The sequence below is a fragment of the Palaemon carinicauda genome, chromosome 18 (genome assembly GCF_036898095.1).
Source record: "Palaemon carinicauda isolate YSFRI2023 chromosome 18, ASM3689809v2, whole genome shotgun sequence".
NCBI lineage: Eukaryota > Metazoa > Arthropoda > Malacostraca > Decapoda > Palaemonidae > Palaemon > Palaemon carinicauda.
The window spans coordinates 22,749,772-22,774,859 of record NC_090742.1 but is presented as its reverse complement, the minus strand read 5'-3'; the positions used below and the strand labels follow the sequence as shown (position 1 = coordinate 22,774,859).

Sequence of the window (25,088 nt, the reverse complement as noted above, 5' to 3'; positions counted from 1 at the left end):
GGTAACAAACTCCTCCCGCCTCCTCGTGTCCATCAGAGGAGGTACTTTGACATCATGGAGGAGACTTGTTTACCCCTTCCCTTACGCCACTCTTTGGAAGAGCTTACCAGGGGAGTCCCTCTAGAGAGACTCTCCAACCGGCAAGTATCGTTCTGGGCGACAGAGATCCTTAGCCAGGAGAAGGTGGCGAAGTGTGCCATGCAGGCAACTTCGTGGCTGGACATCTGGCTAGGTTCTCTGGGCATCCTGTTACGATCTGAGGACTTGCCCAAAGAGAGTACCAGGAAGGCCATGGAGACCTTTTTACTCTCAGGCACTCGAGTTTCTAGCCCACCAGGTCTCGAACTTGTGAGCTAATACCATCTTGAAACATTGAGATGCGGTGTCTTAGAGATTCCACCAGAAGGTCCCCAGTACCGAGATCAGCAGGCTCAGACAATCTTCCATCTTGGGGAAGAATTTGTTCGAGCCTAAGGACGTTGAGCAGGCGGCTGAGAGGTGGAGAAAGTCCAACCAGGACTCTCTCCTACATAGAGCTTTAACATCGAAGCCCTATAAACCTCCAGCAACCCAGCAACCACGTCCTACCATGACCACGAAACCGACAGCTACAGCAAAGACAATGGTGTCTAAGCCCTTTCCTGTCAAAGACAAGAAAGGCAAAAAGTTCTCCAGGGGAGGAAAGAATCCTAGGGGGAGTGGCCGAGGCCGCAAACGCTTGGATTGGCAGTCCCCTCCGCATGTCCACCAGTAGGGGGATGCCTACAAAGTTGCGCAAACAGGTGGCAGCAACTCTGGGCCGATTCCTGGACGATTTCCGTAATCAGTCAAGGATATTGCGTGCCGTTCACAACATCTCTACCTCCCCTGACAGCGAAACCAGTGTTGTTGAGCTCCTTTGCCATGGGATTGGCAAGGGGCAAGCCCTTCGGGCAGAAGTTGAGACCATGTTGAAGAAGGGCGCTCTCCAAGAGGTCATCGACGGGTCCCCAGGCTTCTTCAGTCGACTCTTTCGTGTAAAAAAGGCGTCAGGAGGCTGGAGACCAGTCATCGACCTCTCAGCTCTGAACAGGTTTGTCAAGCAGACCCCGTTCAGCATGGAGACGGCAGACACGGTCAGACTTGCAGTGAGACCGCAAGACTTCATGCGTACACTGGACCTGAAGGACGCGTACTTCCAGATCCCAGTCCATCCGTCTTCAAGGAAGTACTTAAGATTCAGCCTAGACAACAAGATCTACCAGTTCAAGGTGCTGTGTTTCGGTCTCCACAGCACCACAGGTTTTCACCAGAGTGTTCACCCTAATATCGTCGTGGGCACACAGGATTGGCATCCGTCTCCTCCGTTATCTGGACGACTGGCTGATCCTAGCAGACTCGGAGTCAGCCCTTCTTCGACACCGAGACAAACTTCTGGGATTTTGCCAAGATCTGGGGATCATGGTAAATCTCGAGAAGTCTTCTCTGCTTCCTACTCAAAGACTGGTATATCTAGGCATGGTCATAGACACCAATCTCCACAAAAGCCTTCCCATCAGACGACAGGATAGCAAGGCTGAGGAGGGTCGCGAGTCTTTCCTCAGACAAGAAGAGCTCCCAGCCCAATCGTGATTACGTCTCCTCGGTCACCTTTCCTCTCTGGCCCGTCTAGTTCCCAATGGTTGCCTCAGAATGAGATCTCTCCAATGGCGACTCATCCCGGTGGAATCAAGGTCACGATTCTCCGGACGTCATGATCCCTATTGGTCCTGCGGAATGGACGGACCTTCAGTGGTGGGTGACCGACGAGAACCTACGAAAGGGATTTGATGCTGTTTTCGGACGCCTCAAAGAAAGGGTGGGGGCCCCACGTTCTGCACCACAGGACCTCAGGCCTGTGGTCAGAATCAGAAAAGTTCCTCCATATAAATCTGCTAGAAATGAAGGCCGTATTTCTGGCCCTTCAACAGTTCCAACAATACCTGGCAGGGCATTCTGTGGTGGTGGTGTTGAGCGACAACACCACAGTAGTGGCTTACATCAACAAGCAAGGAGGTACCTTTTCAGAGCAGCTATCCCATCCCACAGTAGAGATACTGAGATGGACCAAAGTCCATTCGATTCCACTATCGGCTCGCTTCATTCCAGGCAAGAGGAATGTGCTCACCGACAGTCTGAGCAGAGCGTCTCAGATAGTGAGTACCGAGTGGTCTTTGGATCATCTAGTAGCCAACAAAGTCCTGACTTTGTGGGGTTCCCCGACTGTGGATCTGTTCGCTACAGCACTGAACTTTAAGCTCCCGCTGTACTGCTCCCCAGTCCCGTATCCCAAGGCACTCTGGCAAGATGCCTTCCAACAACGGTGGGACAACATCGATGTATACGCCTTTCCCCCGTTCTGTTTGATGAGGAGGGTACTCAACAAGACCAGAATATCGGTCAATCTCTCGATGACCCTTATAGCTCCGCTCTGGCATCACGCCGAATGGTTTCCAGACCTTCTGCAACTCCTAACGGAACTTCCGAGAGAACTCCCTCCGCGACACGAGCTACTCAAACAACCACACGCCAACATCTTTCACAAAGCCGTAGCTTCGCTTTGACTTCACGCCTGGAGACTATCCAGCATCTCCTCGCGGAGAAAGGATTTTCGCAGCAAGTTACGAGTAGGATGTCTGGACACCTGCGAAGGTCATCCGCAGGGGTCTACCAGGCAAAGTGGGGAGTTTTCTGTGGTTGGTGTCGTGGAAGGGGTATCTCTCCACTCGATGCCACTATTCCAGCAATAGTGGAGTTCTTCGTGTATTTGCGAGAAGAAATGCGCCTTTCAGTCTCAGCAGTGAAAGGCTATCGCTCAGCCCTAAGTCTAGCCTTCAGGCTCAAGGGAGTGGACATCTCTTCCTCGCTGGAAATTTCCCTACTCATACGAAGTTATGAACTTACTTGCCCTCAGTCGGAAGTGAGACCTCCTCCGTGGAACGTGGTTCGAGTTCTCAGGTCTCTTAAGAGACCTCCCTACGAACCATTACGCCAGGCTTCAGATCGCCACCTAACTTGGAAGGTGGTGTTCCTATTAGCTTTGGCCTCGGCCAAGCGGTACTGGATTCACAGGCAGGACACCTTCCAACATCGGTGGGACGGTCTGTACATCTAGTGTACACACATCCTACCCCTCTGCCTAGTAAGGAGGCTTCTAAACTAGGTCAGATCATCACAAGACCTCTGGATGCCCATGGTGGCTCCACTGTGGTAACATGTAGAATGGTTCCCAGATCTTCATCTGCTCACAGAGGGAGATCCCTCTACTTCCCAATCTACTCAGACTACCAGATGAGCAAATTTCCCATCAGGTGATTCCATCACTTCTAGTCCATGCCTTGAGGTTATCCAGTAGCTCCCCGGACAGAGAAACTTTTTGAAACCGATTGCAAGAAGAATGGCATGATACAATTGGGAGTCGTCTTCTGCCATATATCAAGGAAAGTGAACCGTCTTTTGTGGTTGGTGTCGTGGACAGGTATCGCTCTCCTCAGTACCACTAGTGTATTCCAACAAAAGCAGAGTTTCTGTTTTACCTCAGGGAGTAAAACTCCGCTCAGTATCAGCGGTCAAAGGTTATCGCTCAACCTTGAGCCTTGCTTTTATACTGAACAGAGTTATTTCTTTCTTGATGGAATTCTCTCTCTTCATATGGAACTTAGAGCACACCCCCTCAGTCAGAAGTTAGACCTCCTCCTTAGAATGTAGTGCAAGTACTATGTTCTCTGAAGGGCTTGCCATATGAACCTCTTTGTCAAGCATCAAATTGGGATTTGACTTTTAGGATGATTTTGTTGTTGGGCCAGGCCTCTGTGAAGAGAGTGAGCGAGCCACATGGGTTTTCCTACGTCATCACTCATTCAAAGGGATAGGGGAAGGGGCACTTAGCTTCGTCCATGAGTTCGTGGCTAAGACTCAAAATCCGGCTGTAGCGGATCCTAGATTTGGGCCCTCCCAGATTGAGAGGCTCCATTCCGTGGCTGATGACCCTGATCAACTGTTACTCTGCCCTGTAAGGACACTGAGGAAATACCTTAAAAGAACTGCCAGAGCCCACCCTCAGATCAGCATGCTCTTTGTGAGCTCGGGAAGAGTCAAAAGGAAGGTCACTAAGAACTCCATCACTTCCTAGATCAGACAGTTGATCATGAGAGCCATTCAACCAGCCTCTTCCCCTTCTGGTCTTTGATCCCAGACTCACGACGTCAGGACATCAGCACGTCCCTTGTGTTCAAAAAGAATTTCTCTGATGCAGGTACTACAAGCAGGCGTGTGGAAACGGCAAACCACGTTCACCGCCCACTACCTGCAAGACACAACCCACAGGAACATAGATACTTTTACCTGAAGTGTTTATGGTGGCTGCACAAAGTGTGGGCTATAACACCTCAGCTCCCTTGTAAGACAAGTAGCTGTCGGTTGATGGCAGATGTTACAAGCGAGTAAGTCTAGAATGGATGCGAGTGACTAGCCACTTCCTATTTCATTCTCCCCTCTCTTGGGGTTCAGCAGACGAGGAACTCTGCAAGCTGACCTCCTCTAACTGCTGGTGGGTACCATTGTCCCTTAGGTAATGTGATATATTTGTATATATATGTTAGGTCCCTGGTCTCTAAACAAGTGGAGTTGGGCAATGTCTTGGTTATGTGCAGAGTTTAGAACCAAATTTACACTTACCTTGTCAAGTCACATCGCTACATTCTTACAACTAGCATGGATTGCTCAGGCCATTAACCCTCAAGGGTTAACTTTGTGTCAGGGTGCCCTCTAAACAGCTGGTGCAAAGTAAAGAGTTAACATCCTGGGTCAGTCACCAGCCAGTTGGTTTTTGCACTTTCACTGACCATGGAGAGAGTCTCCACTGTAAAGAGCATAATGGTTTGTATATAGTGTCGGAATAAAAGACAAATTTGGAAATAATTTGTATTCCTCCTAACTATCCAAACCTGGAGCTCTTTACACATGCTGGTCCCGCTATCACTTTCCCCGAAAGTCCTGCTGCAATTGCATAGGTTTGGTTCTAGTGCAGATGGTAACAGGGTGGTTGCTCTGCTCTCCACCCACTAACCAGCTGAGGGTAATTACGTCTCGTGAAAAACTTAACGGCTGGTTCCAGCTATTGCCAAATTATATCCACAGAAAAGAACTCCAGGTTTGTATAGTTAGGAAAATATGAATAATTTCCAAATTTGTCATCTTGGTCAGTTTTTGACATTATTTCTCTTTTTGATTTTGAATGTTGTTTTTTTAAAGGTCAAGAATATGCTTTCATGGTTAGAAATAATTACAGTATACTGTGATTTTATTTTATTCTTATAAATCCTACTTATTTTATTTGTTCTTTAATTATTGTGGTCGTGTTACTGTATATACTTGTCCATTCAAAACTGCTACTGTATTCTTGATTATTAGATTAGATAAAGTAGTTTATCACCTTAATGACTGAGAACATTGTCTTGTATTTTTTTCAGAGTTTATCAAGATTCATCTGTGATTCATCAAATTTTTTTTACTCCTACTCTGTTATCAGCAAGGCAGTGTAATGCTTAAACAAGAGGATCGAAGAACTGTTTCAGATAATGCTGAATCTCCAAGTAGATTGAGTAAAAAGGAGGAATTACTTCGAATAGAGAAATTGAAAAATGTGAAGACTGAAGTGGGTCAAGCAACTCGAAGAGGTGATACGTTGGCTGCAGGGCTCAGTGTTAACTCTGATAGTGAATTTAAAAGATTTAGATGTGGATCCCCTGATTTATTTGACAGCAGTGCTTTTAATGTATCTTTGGAAACTCATGTCAGTTTGAGCATTTCCTCGTCTTCCTCAGATTCAAGTGACGACTTTGTTCTGCCAGATGTGGGAGTTGATAGACTAAGGAAAGAATTTGGTGATACAAAGGTTTTATCATCTGAACGATCAATACAGGTCTGGGAAGAAATATTGCAAGGGTCGTCAAGCCAAAGGACATCAAGTAGTGATGATTTCCAAATTATCAATGATAATTTGCTTTAAAATTCTTCATTGCTGTAGATGATACTTTCATGCAGTATCATACTGAAGTGAATATGAAGATTGTTTTATTAAATAATTGAGAAAAGGGTGAAATTTGTAACAAATAGGTAAGTTTGAAAGAATCTATACCTTAGATATACAGTAGAAAACATCACAGTAGTTAGTTGGTGACAGTAAAGTAGTACCTTGGAGACGAAACATACAGTAATTCATTCCAGAAGCATGTTCAAAAACTAAATTGTACCGACACAGATACAAACCTTCGCTATTTATAGGGTATTACTTTTGGCAATGCTGAAAACCATGTTCGAAAACTAAATTGTTCCGACACGGATACAAACCTTCGCTATTTATAGGGTATTACTTTCGGCTACCCCCCAAAATTGGGGGAAGTGCCTTGGTATATGGATGGCTGGATGGATGGACTTTCGGCAATGCTGAAAACCAGCCAAGACAATTTTAGTGGGGGTTTGGAGTAGACTAGCTACCCCGCTCACTCATACCTGTCGGCGGTTGAGTAATCACTTTTGCTTTTGGCTTGACTTTATTACTTTTCCTTTTTCTTTTGTGTGTATCGGTGTGTGTGTTTGGTTATTGTCCCGCTATGTGGACATGTCCTGGGATTGAAGCCGCCGCTGCGGCACCTTCATGTCGTCCGTGGAGACGGACTCGCACCCTTTACGCCCGGCTTGCCGGGGAACTTAGTGTTCGCGGTACAACACCTGTTCCGAGTGTAGGGAGTAGCCTGCCTCCTAGTGTGAGAGGTTTGCGCGTAAGAAGTAGTCTAAACACAAATCTTTGCTTTCGGGGTCTTCCTCGAAATCGAAGAAATCGCGGGCTTCTGCTTCCTCTACTCCCAAATCTCTGCCTGAAGCTAATCCTCGACCAGGCCCTCCCGGGGCACGGTCGAGCAGTAGCGCAGGGCTTGTGACTCCAGGTCAACCCTGTGGAATAGACGAAGGTGGCGGCTCCCCTAGTGAGTCAGCTCCTTCTCTTCCCCCCTGGGAGCGCCTGTTCTTTTCCAGACCTTGTCTTTGTGGCCATCGCTGGGCGTCGATGGTCCCCCTACGAAGGAAGTTCTCCTCGAACTCTACGAAGGAAGTTCTCCTCGAACTCTACGAAGGAAGTTCTCCTCGAACTCCTCCAAAGGGTCATCTCCTTCCTCTGCGGAGGTCGATCCTCCTCTTCTGGGCGCAGGCGCTGTTGCCCGTCGGTCAGGCCGAGAGTCTGGTTCCGACACCGAGGAGTTAGCTATCCCACCAGGGGCGGTGGCAGGGCTCTCTCCAAGGCAATCTTTCCCTTCGGGGGAACATATCTATCGTTCGCGAGAGAAGATTGCCTCTGTGCATCAGCAATCTCCTTACGCTTTAGGTTCAACTCCAGGGGCGGAAAGAGAACCTTGTTATAAGCGTAGTTCTCCTTTGGGTGAACTCTCCTCCCCTGTGGAGGAATTATCTGTAGACCTTAATCAGTCTCCCCCTCGGACATAGTCTGTTGAATGTTCCTCTCCGGAGGTTCGTAGAGTGGAGGTGTGAGTAACCCCTCTCCACCTCGGACGTTCTCCTCCTTTGGCTGTGAGGGGATGTCTTTTTGAACCTGCTGGTTCTCCTCACTTTAACCCTTCGGAGTCATGTGACGATCACCCTTTGGGCTGGCGTGATCGTGAGCCTTTGGGCTCTCGTCATGTTGATCCTGCGGGTTCTCATGACAGCAGGAGTCCTTTGGGTCTCCATCGTGCTGAACCTTCGGGCTCTCGCGACTTGAAACCTTTGGGTTTCTGTTACGCTGAACCTTCGGGCTCTCATAACGACGGTAACGAACCTCCGGGTTCTCGTACCGTCAGTCACGTTGATCCTTCGGGATCTCGTGATAGAGGAATCTTGGTTCCTCGTTGCGTTGATCCTTCGGGGTCTCGTAACCTGAGTTACACTGAACCCTTGGGCTCTCGTAACTTTAGTCACGCTAACAGGTAGTAGGTTGGCCAGGGCACCAGCCACCCGTTGAGATACTACCGCTAGAGAGTTATGGGGTCTTTTGACTGGCCAGACAGTACTACATTGGATCCTCCTCTCTGGTTACGGTTCATTTTCCCTTTGCCTACATACACACTGAATAGTCTGGCATATTCTTTACATATTCTCCTCTATCCTCATACACCTGACAACACAGATTACCAAACAATTCTTCATCACCCAAGGGGTTACTGCACTGTAATTGTTCAGTGCCACTTTCCTCTTGGTAAGGGTAGAAGAGACTCTTTAGCTATGGTAAGCAGCTCTTCTAGGAGAAGGACACTCCAAAATCAAACCACTGTTCTCTAGTCTTGGGTAGTGCCATAGCCTCTGTACCATGGCCTTGCACTGTCTTGGGTTAGAGTTCTCTTGCTTGAGGGTACACTCGAGCACACTCTCCTATCTTATTTCTCTTCCTCTTGTTTTGTTAAAGTTTTTATAGTTTATATAGGAGATATTTATTGTTGTTACTCTTCTTAGAATATTTTATTTTCCTTTTTTCCTTTCCGCACTGAGCTATTTTCCCTGTTGGAGCCCCTGGGCTTATAGCATACTGCTTTTCCAACTAGGGTTGTAGCTTAGTAAGTAATAATAATAATAATAATAACACTTCGGTGTATCGTGACAGAGAAACTTCGGTTTCTCGTTGCGTTGATCCTTCGGGTTCGCGCAACACAGTTCACGCTGAACTTTCAGGTTCTTGTGACCATAGTCATTCTTTTCATGACAGAGAGTTTTCAAACTCTTGTTGTGTTGATCGTTTGCGCTCACACATTACAAGCTATCGTGAACCTTCAGGTGAGCATTGCAGCGAGTTCTCTCACCAACCTGAGAGCTCTGGCGCGCACAACCAAGTTGGCGTGCACGGCCAAATTGGCGCTTACGACTGACTTGGTGCGCGCAAACAAAATGGTGAACATGGCACCTGGGTTCACCCTATGGCGCGCCATATGCGCGAACATCCTCTTGCTCGCCATGCGTTCGAACAACCGGTTGCGCACCATGCGCGAATAACATAATGCGCGCCATGCGCGTGAGCAACCTTATGTGTGCCATGCGCATGAGCAACCTTATGTGCGCCAGGTGCGCGAACAACCTCATGCACGCCACGAGCGCGAAAAAGATGCGCGCAATCGGGAAGGGCGGGCGCACAAGCACCCTTCCACCTACCAACAGTTTGGCGCAAGAGCGCACGACCATCTTGGCGCTCACAATCACTCTCTCAAGCCCCTTAGGCCTCAACAGAGACAACAGTCACCTGCGCGACCGAGCCCAGATCCTATCCCTAAGGGTAGGCCTGTGCCGATCTTGCCTGTAGGGAAGCTTCCTTCAGACAAGAGGGTTAGGAAACCTGCCCAGGTTCCTAATCCCAGGGAGCAGTTCTTTCCTAAGGACCTCCCCCTTAGTTCCTCAGGAGCCCGTGACCCCCCGTGGCATAGCACCTTATTCAGTGTAATGCACCAAGCCATGAAAGGAGTCGTTCCCCGCTCCCAGTCCATAGGTGACACACCTAGGATCCCCTTATAGCCTCCTCTCTTCCCAGGGTTCTCTTCTCCCTCCGATCCTAGGAGGATTTCGGAAGATCCCGCACAGGCGGGTCCTTCTGGCAAGGGGAGACAGTCATCCCCTTGCAAAAGGCCCCTGAAGGAGATTAGGCATGAACCTTAGGGTAGCCCCCTGCAGTCCATGATGCCACAGGCCAGAACAAAGGGGAAAAGGAAAGGATTCGTCCTTTGCCCCCCCAAGGAGGATAGGGTTACTTCCTATGGAGACTCCTTTTGCCCTTTACCGGTCGAGATAGTGTCTAAGGAGGCACGACCTGCGACCGGACTCACCCCATACGGCTACGGACTTACATTCCACCTGTAAGCCGACGGAGTCCTCTAGGCCCTTGGAGACAGAGGACCTGTGGCCTTGTGGGAGGGAACCGAAGGATTTGTTCACCATCCCCAAATCCTCGGCCAGGCTTCCTTCCTCACTGCCTCCCAGGCAGCCGGAAGCGAGCACCTCCTCAGCAGTCTCCCTATCCCCAGTCTATCCAGTTGATGACTTCGACCCACACCGGGCTCCTATGGATGAGAGTTCGGACATGAAAGGGCAGAGCGATCTCGAGGACGACGCTCTGCCAACAGCTGCTAGCCCTAAGCTTACGGATGATGAGAGGAAGGAGTCGGAACACGCCTTCTGGCAGGTCCTAGCCTGCATCCGTTCCATCAATGGACTTCCAGATCCATCGGCAGCCCCTCTAGATGGAAAAGAAACGGTCCTTGACCAGTTCTATGGCACTCAGAAACCTCATAGGACCAGTGCAGCTTTGCCCTGGTCAAAGGGGTTGAAGAGTGCCAAATAGAAGGCAGTGTCCCAGGCAACTGGGTCCACCTCTTCTCTCCGCTCCAGCCCAACCTCCAAGCTCCTACCTCCTCTGTATGTGTTTCAGAGGAGGTACTACGAGATCCTCGGGGAATCTCTTCTAACGCTGCCTTTCGACCACTCTATAGAGGCACTCTCGAAGGCCACCCCCTTTGAGAAACTTACGGGACTTCCAGTCTCCTTTTCGGCCTCTGAAATCCTAAACCAGGAGAAGGTGGCGAAATATGCCTTGCAGATTACTTTGTGGCTGGATTTCTGGCTAGGATCCTTAGGACAACTGATGCCGTCTAAAGACTTGTCTTGGGAGTCCGCCTGGAAGTCTTTGGAGACTTTCCTATTGTCTGGCACTCGGGCCATCGAGTTCCTCTCATATCAGGTAGTGAACCTTTGGGCCAACATTATCCTGAAGAGGAGAGATGCCGTCATAGGCAAGTTCCATAGACATCTCCCTCAGGCCGAAGTAGCGAGACTCAGAAATGCTCCTTTCGAGGGCAATTCTTTGTTCCATCCCGAGGATGTCTAGCGGGTGGCAGAGAGGGGGAGAAGTCCAGTCAGGACTCCCTCATCCAAAAGGTCTTAACAGCTAGACCTTACCCCTCTCAGCCACAGCAGAAAGCACAGCAAAACCCCCCAACCGAAAAGGGCTAGAGACCCAAAACAGCAGGGTAAAATGGGTGCAAAGCAGGCCTTTCACAGCAAAAAGTCCTTTCGTGGAGGAAAGGGTAAGAAGGGGTCTGGCCGAGGCTGGTCCCAATAACACAGGCAATCCTCCCATTTTCCCACCTGTGGGGGGATGCCTGCAAAGCCGCTGGCAGAGGTGGCCTAATCACGGGGCCGAACCCTGGACCGTTGAGGTGATTCGTTCAGGGTATCGTATCGCTCTCTCTCCCTCCACTGACTCGAGTGCTGATTCCATCGAACTCCTGTGCGAAGGGATCCGCACAGGAGTTTGCCCTCAAGGCAGGAGTCCAGTCCATGTTGGAGAAGGACGCTCTCCAGGAGGTCCTCGACGGGTCCCCCAGGCTTCTACAGTCGACTCTTTCTTGTGAAAAAGGCGTCTGGAGACTGGAGACCAGTCATCGACCTCTCGGCCCTGAATAGGTTTGTCGAACAGACACCTTTCAAGATGGAGACGGCTGACACAGTCAGACAAGCGATCAGACCCCAGGACTTCATGTGCACGCTAGATCTAAAGGACGCATACTTCCAGATCCCAATTCACCCGTCTTCCAGGAAGTATCTGAGATTCATGTTCAATGGTAAGCATTACCAGTTCAGGGTACAGTACTGTGTTTCGATCTTTCCACAGCACCCCAGGTATTCACGAGAGTATTCGCCCTAGTATCATCTTGGGCTCACAGAGTCGACATCAGTCTCCTAAGATACTTGGACGACTGGCTGATTCTGGCAGACTCGGAGGCTGCCCTTCTCCGCCACCGAGACGAGCTTCTAAGATTTTGCCAGGATCTGGGGATTGTGGTATTCCTCGAGCAGTCTCAACTGCTCCCCTCTCAAAAACTGGTATACCTAGGCATGCAATTAGACAACCTAAGGCACAAAGCGTTTTCATCAGACGAAAGGATCCAGAGACTGAGGGAGATAGCACAGGTCTTCCTCAGTTGGGAAGAGCTCCCGGCGCAGTATTGGCTTCGCCTTCTCGGTCCCCTCTCTTCCCTGACCCGACTGGTCCCCAACAGTCGCCTCAGGATGAGATCCCTCCAGTGGCGACTAAAATCCCAGTGGAATTAACACTCAGATTCCCGGGATCACCTAGTCTGCATAGGGCTAGAGGAACAGTCGGACCTCAGGTGGTGGCTGGCGGAGCCGAACCTCTGCAAAGGGTCAATCTTCTAGTCTCTCCCCTGGAATTGATGCTTTTTTCGGATGCATCAAAAGAAGGGTGGGGGCTCACGTGCTGTGCCATTACATCTCCGGCCAATGGTCCGAATCAGAAAGATACCAGCACATATATCTCTTGGAGATGATGGCAGCCTTTCTGGCCCTCAAAAAGTTCCACCAGGTCCTGGCGGGGCACTCCATGGTGTTGATGAACGACAACACCACGGTAGTAGCTTATCTAAGCAAACAGGGCGGTACCTTTTCGCAGCAGCTGTGCCATCTTGCAGTAGAGATACTCAGATGGGTAGAGGACAACTCGGTGACTATCAGCTTGCTTCATTCCGGGCAAGTGGAATGTGCTAGCAGACAAGCTGAGCAGAGCGACTCAGATAGTTGGCACCGAGTGGTCTTTGAATCCTCTGATAGCCAACAAAGTACTGACTTTGTGGGGTTCCCCGAATGTGGATCTTTTCGCAACGGCCCTGAATTTCAGGCTCCCGTTGTACTGCTCCCCAGTCCAGGATCCCCAAGCTCTTTGGCAAGATGCTTTCCAACAACAGTGGATAAACCTGCACCCTTACGCATTTCCCCCGTTCTATCTGATGAGAAAAGTCCTCAACCAGGTACGAGCAAGCAACAACTTGCAAATGACCCTCATAGCTCTGCTATGGCATCACGCAGAATGGTTCCCGGACCTTCTGCATCTCCTCACGGAGATCCCGAGGGAGCTTCCTCCACACCAGGACCTCCTCAAACAACCACATGCCAACATCTTCCATAAAGCCGTAGCTTCGCTTCGACTTCACGCCTGGAGACTATCCAGCACCTCCTCACACAGTGAGGCTTTTTGCAACTGGTTGCGAAAAGAATGGCTGGACACCTCAGGAGATCCACAGAGGCAGTCTACCAGGCGAAGTGGTCAGTTTTCTGTGGTTGGTGTTGTGGAAGGGGTATCTCTCCCCTCGATGCCTCTGTTCCAACTACTGTATAGCGGAGTTTCTTGTATACCTTCGGGAAGAAATGCTTCTCCGTCTCGGCAGTCAAAGGCTACCGCTCAGCCTTGAGGCTCGCTTTAGACTGAAAGGAGTCTATATTTCCTTCTCGTTGGAACTTTCTTTGCTCATACACAGTTACGAGCTTACTTGTCCCCAGGCAGAACTAAGACCTCCCCCTTGGAAAGTGGTTCGGCTCCTCAGGTCTGTGAAGGGCTTCCTGTATGAACCACTACGCCAGGCCTCCGATCGCCACCTCACTTGGAACACGGTGTTCCTGCTCGCTCTGGCTTCGACCAAGAGAGTCAGCGAACTTCATGGTCCATCTGCTGATGTCTCCCACTCTAGGAGATGGGGGAAAATAATCCTCAACTACATCCCTGAGTTCGTAGCTAAGACTCAAAACTCGGGTGTGCCGGACTCCAGGTTCGGCCCATTTCGGATAGAGAGTCTTCGTTCTGTAACCGAAAATCCAGACCAACTTTTACTATGTCCAGTAAGGAGTCTGAGGTGTTACTTATGAAGAACTGCAAAAGCTCGCCCCACGTGTACGAGCACTTTTTGTCAGCACGGGGAAGGTCAAGAGGAGGGTCACGAGGAATACTATTTCCTCCTGGATAAGGAAAGTAATTGAATACGCTCTATATCCAGATCCTTTTATGTCCAACCGACCCAGAGCTCATGACGTCAGCGGCATCGCAACATCTCTGGCGTTCAAGAAGAATTTTTATGTGGCACAGGTATTGCAAGTGGGCGTGTGGAAGTGTCAGACGACCTTCACAGCCCACTACCTGAAAGACGTAACCCACAGGAGCATGGAAACCTTCTCTATTGGTCCTGTGGTGGCTGCACAACAAGTGATCTAATGCCGGGGGCAAAGTCCTAGGCATGTCTCTCCTGCGAGTGTTTCTCCCTCTCAAGGGAGTTCACTCATAGAGACTCCTCTTCAGAGGACTGCTGATGCGGCTGATGGTAGGCTTGCTGATTCACCGGCCCCCATGGGGCGTTTTCATCTTCGTAGACCCCGCCATTCCTGTCCACTTCTTCGCCTTAGAGATGTTACTTCGCTTTCAGGGAAGAGACATCTCGCTGGCTCGTCAGCTTCGTCCCCGCTACCCTCCTCCGCCTCGGAGCCTTCAGGTCAGTCTTCACCTTGTTCTCGACCTTCACCTGCCTTCGGACCTTCTCCTGCCGACTCTGCTGCTCGTCACCGAACTTCAGTTCGTGACTTCCCGCCGAAGGATCGCTCATGATCTCCTTTAGAGGATGTTCGCCCTTTTAAAATGCACATTCCGTCTCCTGATCATCGACCAGCTGCTCGTCAACCATTGTTTCACCGATTGCGTACTCGCTGACCTCCTGCTCAGTCTCCTGGTTCCTGTCATCCTACCTCTCGCCAATCGCCCGGTTGTCCTTTGCCTGCTCGCCCCGAGGTTGCTGACCATCATCCTCCTACCGACCATCGGCGACAAACGTGTCTCGTTCCCGCACTTCACTTCTTGAAGCAACTCGTCGCATCAAAATGGCGTTCGCCAGCTGACGATCCTATAGACAACAGCCCAGCGTCGCGTAAAGCGCCTGCAGAGTTTCCTGTTCATAGCGCTTGTCAACGTTCGCCGCATCAACTCTAGTCGGCAGATCAGCATTCAGTGCTGCACCATAGCTCTCCGAAGCATCAGCTGTCGCCCACGCGTCGGCGCTCTCCTATGTGTCGACATTCACCATCTCGCCAGCGATTGCCAGCTCGCCAACGTGTCATTGATCGCCTGTTTATCAGCGTTCTCCCATTCTCAAACGCTCTCAACCGCATCAGCTGTCTCCATCGTGGCAACGCTTTCCAACTCTGAGATGCTCGCCAACGCAGAAACAGAGAATGCTTCAACAACCTAAGGTTGCTCAACAGGTAGAGCTTAAAGCAAAAGACAGCAGCCACCATCATCCTTCAACTTTCAAGAAGTCACTGCAGGCCTCTAAGACACAGAGGAAAGTAGCAGGAGCGGAAAGGTAGGTCGTTGTCCCCCAGAACATTGGTCCTCTCTCTGAGAAAAACCAGAATTCCTCTCGACAGGTCACCGTCGCCCCATTCTCCTTCCCGCAAACGCATATCAGTACGACCGGCGATGATGGAGGAGAGGGGCAATCTAGGGGAATTCAAGATCCCAAAGTTACCAGCTCCCAAGGCAGACCCTAAGAGTAAATCTTCAGCGCTAGACAAGAATCTTCAAAGGGAACCTTCAGCTTCCTTCTTTTCAGGGGATTTGTCAGACAGTGTCATCAGACAGCCATGGTTCGGAGCCGTCGTCAGGGCAGTGATGCAGGCTTTTGGACCTGCCCTTTCAGCTCATTCCTTGGAAGATCCTGAGAACCCTCCACGACCTTCGGTTCCAGTTGATGCACAGCAAGGGACCTCGGCTCTCTCCCCCTTGAAAGGGAAGAGAGGAGTTCCTGAGGTTTCAGTGTCATCAAGGATAAAGCTAACACCAATTAGGCCGTCAAGGACAAGGTCGAACCTCTCCGGTTCTTCGTCCCTCTGTTCTCTTGGCTCTTCATCATTGCTGCCAAGAGTATCACATGATGAGGAGTCCATTCCAGACTCCCCCCTACTATAATTGAAGGAGGACCTTCCCCATGACAATAGTGTCACTGCCTCAGAGCTCTCCAGGAAAGCCAAACCATCCAGGCCTTCAATGCTGAAAATCTCACCTTCCTCCATTTAAGGAGTCTAAGGACTCCAAGACGTTGCCTAAGTCCTCTCCGAGGACCTTTGGACCTGCAGAGGGGGTCAGGACAGTCAGCCATCCTGAGTTTGATGACCCACCCCGAAACGAGTTCCCGTTGGTAGATGGAGGAGAGCAGATGTCTGAACACGCCTTTGGGCACGTTCTGACTCTGATGAGGACCCTCAAGGGTTGTCTGACCCAGAGTTGGCTCCTCAGGAGGGCAAAGACACAGTCTTAAACAGTGTCTTTGGCACTCAAAAGCCCACTATGTCCAGCGCAGCCCTGCCTTGGTCTCAGGGCCTGAAGATTGCCCGACATAAAATCGCCTCTCAGCTCTCCGAGTTCTCCTCCTCCCTTCCATCAGGATCATCTGCCAAGCTCGTCCAGCAGAGGAGCCTCTACTAGCTCTTCCTCTTCATCATTCCTTGGAGGAACTGACTAAGGGGGTCTCTCTAGAGAGACTTTCCGGCCATCAGGTCACGTTCTCAGTGGCGGAGATACTTAACCAAGAAAAGATCGCAAAGTATGCCATGCTGGCTACTTCGTGGCTGGATCTGTGCTTAGGATCCTTTGGAATCCTGGTACGGGCAGAGGATTTTTTCAAGGAAAATACCAGGAAGGCGATGGAAACGTTCCTCTTCTTAGGTACCAAGGCTATTGAGTTCCTGGCCCATCAAGTGGTGAACTTGTGGGCCAACACCATCCTCAAACGCATGGACTTGGTATATGAGAGGTTCCATCACCAAGTCCCTAATGCCGGGATCGTAGGGCTCAGGAATTCCTCTCGGGGGGTGGGGGGTGGGGGGGGGTTCCTCTTTGTTTGAGCCTAGGGAAATCAAGCTGGCTGCAGAAAGGTGGATAAAGCCCCTCTAGAACTCTCTCTTTCATAGGGTCCTACATACCTCAAGCTCCGCAGCCCAGCTAGCCTAAAGCCTCGACAAACAAAGCGGCAGCGAAGAAAGAGGTGTCAGAGAAGTCCTTTCCAATCAAAGACCAGAAAGGCAATAAGTCCTTTCGAGGAGGGAAGCATCCTAGAGGGAGAGGCCGTGGCTGCAAAAACTAGAACAAGTAATCCCCCTGATTGTCCACCATTACTGGTATGCCTACAAAGTTGCTTGTATAGGTGGTAACAGCAAAGGGCTGATCCCTGGACGTTCTCTGTGATTCGTTCAGGGTATCGCATCCCTTTCATCTCGTCTCTCCCTCCCTGGGTCATGGATCCAGTGACAATAGACTCCTTTGCGATGGGATCAGCAAAGGGGCTGGCACTTCGGGATGAAGTCCAGACCATGTTCGAGAAGGGCGCTCTCCAGGAGGTCATCTACCTTACATCAAGAAATTGGTATGTGATAAATGGCAACAGCACTGGGATAGTCAAGATGGCAATAAAATGAGGGAAGTAACAAATATCATATCACCTTGGAGGTATAACATGATTCCCCGAAAATGGGAGACGACTCTTTGTCGTCTCCGTATTGGTCACACACGGTTGACACATGAGTTTCTGCTGAAGGGCCAACACCAACCGTATTGCGAGGACTGCTTAGTACCTTTAACAGTGAGGCATTTGTTGACCGAATGCCCTAATTTTACTAACTTAAGAAATAGATATCTGTTTGAGGCTCGAGGTGAGGATGGCAGGTTTATCCTTGCCAAGATTCTTGGACATGATGTGTCTTACTATGCGAGCGGAATTTTTAGATTTATTTCAGAAGCAGGTCTTCTGAAAACTATTTAACCATTGTAATGACTTCTTAATTTTTATGGTTTTAATTGAATTTGCTTTTAATTTTCATATACAGTAAATGGTATCGGCGTCAATGACCTTAGATGTCAGGATGCCAGAAAACTTTCAATCAATCAATCAATCAATCCAGGAGGTCGTCGACGACTCCCCAGGCTTCTTCAGTCGACTCTTTCTTGTGGAAAAGGCATCTGGAAGCTGGAGACCCATCATCGACCTCGGCTCTGAACAAGTTTGTCAAACAGACTTCGTTCAGAATGGAGACAGCAGACATGGTCAGACAAGTGGTAAGACCACAAGACTTCATGTGCACACTGGACTTAAAGGACGCATACGTCCAGATCCCAATCCATCCGTCTCCAAGGAAGTATCTGAGATTCAGCCTAGACAACAGGATATACCAGTTCAGGGTGCTGTGCTTCGGTCTTTCCACAGCAACCCAAATCTTGAGCAGAGTGTTCGCCCTAGTTTCACCCTGGGCTCACAGGATTGGCATCGGTCTCTTCCATTATCTGGACAACTGGCTGATCCTAGCAGACTCAGTGGAAACCCTTCAACACTGAGACAAGCCTCTGAGGCATTGCCAGGATCTGGGGATCATGGTAAACCTCGAGAAGGTCTCCCTGCTTCCCACTCAGACTAGTATACCTAGGAAGGATTTTAGACACCAATCTCCACAAAGGCTTCCCATCAGACAACTGGATAATGAGGCTGAGAAAGGTTGCAAGACCCTTACGCGGACAAGAAGAGCTCCCAGCCCAGAAGTGGCAATGTCTCCTTGGACACCTATCATCCCTGGCCTGTCTAGTTCCTAATGGCCGCCTTGAAATTCAATCGCTCCAGTGGCGTCTGAAGTCCAGTCGATATCAGGCCTTCGATTCCCCGGACATTCTGATCCCCGTGGGACCAGAGGAACGGACGGACCTCAAGTGGTGGGTGGCAGACAAGAACGTGTGGAAGGGTGTAGATCTTCTCAGCCGAGATGAAGGCCGTCTTTCTGGTCCCTCAACAGTTTCATAAGTTTCTGGTGGGCCACTCAGTGGTGGTGATGAGCGACAACACCACAGTAGTGGCTTATATCAACAAACAAGGAGGTACTTTTTGCAGCCCCTATACCATCTAGCAATAGAGATACTGAGATGGGCCAAAGTCCACTCTGTGCCATTATCAGCCTGCTTCATTCCAGGCAAAAGGAATGTGCTCACCGACAATATGAGCAGAGCATCACAGACAGTGGGTACCGAATGGTCTTTTGATCATCCAATAGCCAACAAAGTCCTGACTTTGTGAAGTTCTCTGACGGTGAATCTGTTCGTAACGGCCCTGAACTTCAGGCTCCTGCTGTACTGCTCCTCAGTTCCAGACCCCAAGGCTCTCTGGCAAGATGCATTCCAACAATGGTGGGACAATATCAACGTTTTCTTCTTTCCCCCATTCTGTCTGATGAGAAGGGTTCTCAACAAGGCCAGAACATCGGTCAACCTATCAATGACTCTCATAGCTCCGCTATAGCATCATGCGCAATGGTTTCCGAACCTTTTGCAGCTCCTAGCGGAGCCCTCAAAATCATTCCCTCCCCGACACGATCTACTCAGACAACCACACGTTAACATCCACCAAGAAGCGCTAACTTTGCAACGAAGACAGCCTGTGAATAGTGGTTTTCACACGCCCTTGTTAAATACACGACACCCACAAGGTGATCGCGCGAGGGTAGTAACCTCTGCATTCCATGCTTTTATCTTTCTCTAGTATATTTGGAAGATTTATATTAGAAAAGTGTAAAGAAGGACCCTTTTCACCGGGCGTCACAGGTCTCTCCCCAGAAATAGATTTTTCCTTCGTCAAAATCCCTTTTTGCAACAGGTTACGAATAGGATGTCTGGATACCTTCGGAAGTCCTTGGTGTCGTGGAAGGGGTATCTCTCCTCTCGATGCCACTAATCTAGCAATAGCGGAGTTCCTCGTGTATTTGCAGGAGGAAATGCGCCTTTCAGTTCCTCAGTTGGAATTGAAACCTCCCCCTTGGAACGTGGTTCGAGTTCTCCGGTCTCTAAGGAGGCTGTACTACTCTATGCAATAAAAACATCGGCACAGACAAAGAAAATTAAAGAGGATCTTCTATAGCTTGACATTAGAATTTAAAGAATCAGGGTTATATTATAGTTTGGAGATGAAATTACAAACGCCGTAAAGGGAAGAGCTAACATGAATAACTTGAATGATGATGATAATGCCATTTGCTTCTTTTCAAAAAAGAAATTTGACATACTATATGTGAATACAAAATTTAAGGTACCTGTAATTACAGTAGTATTGTTTTGCATGTGGATAATTTTTCTGTAGCTACTCTGATTGGTACCCCTCTAGGATGATCCACTGACAGAAGCTAAAAGTTAACACTAAAAAGAGATGAGGAGCTATTAATAGGGGGTTTCTCACTGATGCTGATGACTATTTTGTTAGTTTAAGATGATGTTTGGCACAACCTGTTGATCAGTGTCTTCAGGATATTAAGAGTGTAACTAGAATAAATGCTTGTAAGTTTTTTTTTACTGTACAGGGAACCTATTGTTTATTGTTTTTAAGGGACAATTTAATAATTTATAACAAAAATTTCTTATATTTTGTTTACATGAAATCATAAGTGAATGGTCCTCTACTGTTTGACTGAAAAGGACTTAGAATAAAAGAGTACTGTAATATTTTATCTTAAAATGTCTTTATTGTACTGTTACAGATTTATCTCGGCGAACTAGACAAAATGACGGACAGACTTGTAGTGTTGTTAGATATGGACTGCTTTTATGTACAGGTCGAGGAGCGTCATTATCCACATATCAAAGGACTACCTGCTGCTGTGGTACAGTACAATGCATGGAAAGGTGGAGGGTAAGTTCATTCTTCATCTGAATGGATGTACAGCATCATAGAATTTCACTCCTTTCAGATTCTGGTGACTTGAGATTTTTAAGATTATAGGCATTTGATTTAATTTCTTAGAAAAATTTATAAACATTAATAGAAATCATTCTTAGAAGAATTTTTTTTTACATGCGAGCCTTTTACGTGTACTTTTAAAATGCCTCTTTGGATGTTTTAGTTTTTCAAGAAACTAAATCTCTAAAATTTCTTAATCATATAAATTTTATTAGTAACGTTGCTGGTTTTTTATTATGATTCCAGGATTATAGCTGTGAATTATGAAGCTCGAGCTTTTGGGGTGAAAAGGGGTATGAGAGGGGATGAAGCCCGCAGCAAGTGTCCTGATATTCAGTTAGTCACAGTTCCAGTCAATCGGGGGAAGGCTGATCTTACAAGGTAATGAATTTTGTATTTTATGTCTGTGCAGTCAAAGAAAAACAAAATTACAGCATTATTATTTTTACTATGTTAATATGCACACCTCACGAAAGAGTTCCCAAGTGCAGTGACTGTGACACTGTTTTAACCATACAACATATATCTTAGAAGATGAAATTATATGTTTTGGTCTAAAAACTTTGTCAGACCTTTTATCAGATTCTGAGAATTTCCATTTTTAAACATAAGACTTAGCCGGTAGTTATATACATAGTTTGCGTCCCTGACGTCACGGCAGAAAATTCAAAACTTGCGCCAATCGCCGATTGAATAGCCAGGTGTACCACCTTCGCGCCCTCCAGTGAGGTACCTGGAACCATTCCATGATTCCTCAGATCTTCCCTGCTGGCGCTAGCGGCGACATCATTGGATATTCTACTTGCTAATTACTTGATATTATTGCTGTTTACTTTGGTGATGTACAATAATTTGGTTTTGACTCTCGCTTGTTTGGATTTTCTATTGGATATTCTAGATTTACTTTTGGATTTTGATATTTTGACCCTTGCTTGTTGATCTCTCTAACAAATTTTTCAAAATGGCCACCCCCCCTTTAACTTTTAGTGTGTGTGAGTGGGTGTAAGACCTGTTTGGCTAAGGTCTCAATTGATCCACATTCGCTCTGCGTTAAATGCAGAGGTAAAGTATGTGAGTTGGGTGATAGGTGTGACGAATGCATTCTATTATCTGAGAAAGAGTGGCTAGAGTTTGACCTCTATACGCGTAAACTAGAAAGAGATAAGTCGAGACGTAGTTCTTCTCGTTCTTCCAGAGACTTTTCCTCTTCCCATGTCACCGAACCTATTCCTTCCCCTGTAGTGGTAGTTTCTGATCCCACTACGGTTACTGCTAATGAGCCTACGCTTAAAGTTATGATGGTGGCTATTCAAGCTTTGGGCGCAAAGGTTGAATCTTTCGCTGCAGACTAAACGCAATTAATGTCCGATGTGAAGCAGTTAAAAGGTGACAGTGCTAGAAGTGCAGTGAACTTATTTAATGCAGTGGAGGGTGCGCCTGCTCGGGCTTGTCGTTCTCCTAGTCTTAGACCTCTTCCAAGCTCCCCAACCCCTGGGAGATGGAATGTCAAACGACGAAAGGAAACGAGAGGCTTTAGCTCCCGAGCAGACGTCCCCTCGAGCGTACCTGTTGACGTTACCCAGGACGTTCGCCCTCCCCATAGGAAAGGTGAGGTTAAGGTGGTTTTATCATCCTTAGATGCTGCAGTACCTAAAAGAGGCTGGCGTCAAGCGTCCAGACCTCTTAAGAGGAAAATGAATAAAGTCAACCAGCGTCCTACCAGGACACCGCAACTCTTGGTTGTAGCCATTGGAGACGTCCAGAGCATTTTCCTTCCACTGAAGAGAGCTCGCCTGCCAAACGTCCTACTAGGACGTTTGATTCTTTAAAGAATCGTCCAGTTGTTGGGCAGTAGTCTGAACCGGGCATGACCTCGGTTCCTGCTCCTCCTCCGCCATCAAATTGGTTTTCACCCTCTGGACGCTCTAAGCGTTCTTTGAGGGGCGTGGAGAGCGAACCTGTGATTGCCGGGGCGTCCCCTGTATCACAACAAGTTGACCCGAATCTTAATATGCTACAAGAGATACAGCAGAGAGACACTTCATTTATGCAAAGCTACCAAGCTACAGACAGTAAAAGGGTAGTGTGCCTAGATCCTGAACGTCAGGAAGCTTCCTTTCTGGACGCCAAGTGGCGCAAGGCGTGAGTTGTGAGACTCTTGGGGACGAATGTTTGGACGTCTCCCCCGTTAAATGTCCTAAAACTGTTCCTAATAAGGAAAGTGGGCATAGTTTTGACCCCAAACGTCAGGCAACCAAACATGACGCCAGGCGTCAAGCAGCCAGTCGTGACAGTGAGTGTCAAGTGACCAGACGTGACGCCGAGCGACCAACAGCAGGAAGCGCTGAGCGTCCTTGTAAACGTGACGTTAAACGTCCTGAAGGACGTGATCTTGAACGTCCAGCGAAACGTGACATCGAACGTCCTGCCATATGTGACGTCGAGCGTCCTTCAAAGCGTGGCGCCGAACGTCCTAATAAAAGTGACGTTGAACATCCTACAGGAAGTGATTTCGAACGTCCAGCAAGACTTGAACTCGAGGGTTCAGCCAGACACGATGTCAAGCGTCCTCCAGAGCGAGGCGTCGAGCGTCCTACTATACGTAGCGTTGAACGTCCTACGAGACGTATTCCAGATCGTCCAGAAAAGCGTGACGTTGAGCGTCCAGCTAGATGTGATGTCGAGCGTCATACAATACAGGACATCGAACGTCCAGCGAGACGTGATGTCGAGCGTCCTCCAGGACGCGACGTCGAGCAGCCAGGCAGGACGTCGAGAGTCAAGCGGTACGCAGCGTTGAACGTCAAGCAGGATGCGATGTCGAGCATTATGCGGGACGTGACACCGAGCGTCGAACTTCCTTACACGAAAGTCAAGAAAGGAATCATGACTTTGAAGATGCAAGCTTTGGACTTCATGATGAACTTAGTCAAATCAGGAGTCGAGATCAAGAACACTTTAGTTCCGATCGCTTGGATCGCGAGCATTTCCCCGAGCGTCAAGGGGCTTTGTCAGAGGAAGACATTGACGATCACCTTTCCCCTGTCGAACTGTTTGAGGAGTTATCAGAAGGAGAAGACTCTAAGTCGTTTCATCCTTCAGTGGATCTGAAGAAACTCATGAAAGTTTTTAACAATGAGTTTCCAGATTCTTTTGTGCCCATTGCTCCACGTTCGCCACCATCAGAATTCACACTTGGGAAGACGTCGAAGAAGTCGCTTTTTACTAGAATGGTTCTGTTACGATCATCAAAAAGAGCTCTTAGGATGATAGGAGACTAGATGTAGTCCAAAAAAGACCAAGGGAAAGCAGCCTTCGCGTTTCCTCTGACAAGACTAGCATCTAGATCTAGTATCTGGTATGAGACGGGAGAAGTTCTCGGCTTGGGAGTTCCTGCCTCTGCCCAGGGAATTTTCTCAAGTCTAGTAGACGCTCCCCGTCGATCGACCACGAGGAAGACCAAGATTCTCTGGTTTACTTCGAAGTTAGACCATCTTCTCAAAGGTGTCTTTAGAGCCTTCGAGGTTTTCAATTTCCTCGATTGGACTCTGGGAGCCTTGGACAAGAAGGTTCCTGCTCTTAAAGAAGGTGACTCTTCTAGTTTAATCCATATCATGTCCAGTATGGATAAGGTATTGCGAGACGGATCGAATGAGTTGGCAGCAATTTTTGCAGCAGGAATACTTAAGAAGAGAGCTCAGATGTGTTCGTTTCTGTCTCTTGGGGTTACTCCTTTTCAGAAATCGGAATTTTCATATGCTCCTCTGTCTTAATCTCTTTTTCCGCAAGATCTGACTAGAGAGATTTCTTCCGCATTGACTCAGAAGGCCACCTAAGATCTGGTCTCAAAGACGGCAAGAAAGGTCCTACCATCCTCCTTCTCTAGCCGCAAACCAAAGGATGAAACACCTTTTCCTAAGTTTTCTCAGCCCTTTTGAGGGAAGACTTCCTGCAGGGGTAGCTCTAGGCCCGATGGAAGGAGAGCAAAGAGGAGAGGATTCAGGACAGGGCGAAGCAGAGTCTGACTGCTTTCGCCTTCAGGCAGTAGGAGCCAGACTACTCAACTTCTGGCAAGCGTGGGAGATGAGGGGGCCAGACCTTTGGTCAGTAGAACTTCTGAAGGAGGGTTACAAGGGAAACCTCCTTTGGTTTTAACCCTAGTAGATCTCTCTCCCAGATACAGAGAGGAGTCAAAGAGGCAAGCTTTACAACTCCAAGTGTCTCTCTTGTTGGAGAAGAGGGCCATAGAGAGGGTGCAGGACTTGCAGTCACCAGGTTTTTACAACCACCTGTTCCTGGTTCCCAAGAACTCGGGGGGGATGGCGTCCAGTTCTGGACGTAAGTATACTCAACACATTTGTCCAAAAGACGAAGTTCTCTATGGAGACTTCAAAGTCAGTTCTTGCAGCAGTAAGAAAGGGCAACTGGATGGTCTTATTAGAC

At 48.5% G+C, this 25,088-nt stretch overlaps 1 protein-coding gene across 4 annotated transcripts in view; it reads left to right on the top strand.

The window, feature by feature from the left end:
• Positions 1 to 25,088, top strand: part of LOC137657710 (DNA polymerase eta-like) — a 97,799-nt gene that overhangs the window by 6,802 nt on the left and 65,909 nt on the right. For 2 of the 4 annotated variants that reach the window (XM_068392133.1, XM_068392134.1), the window contains exons 2-4: positions 5,490 to 6,135; positions 20,446 to 20,597; positions 20,892 to 21,026. In XM_068392133.1, coding sequence (XP_068248234.1) covers positions 20,470 to 20,597; positions 20,892 to 21,026 — 263 coding nt within the window. In that variant the 5' untranslated portion in view covers positions 5,490 to 6,135; positions 20,446 to 20,469. The remainder of the gene's footprint in view (positions 1 to 5,489; positions 6,136 to 20,445; positions 20,598 to 20,891; positions 21,027 to 25,088) is intronic. The other 2 variants (XM_068392135.1, XM_068392132.1) reach the window with 2 other exon arrangements.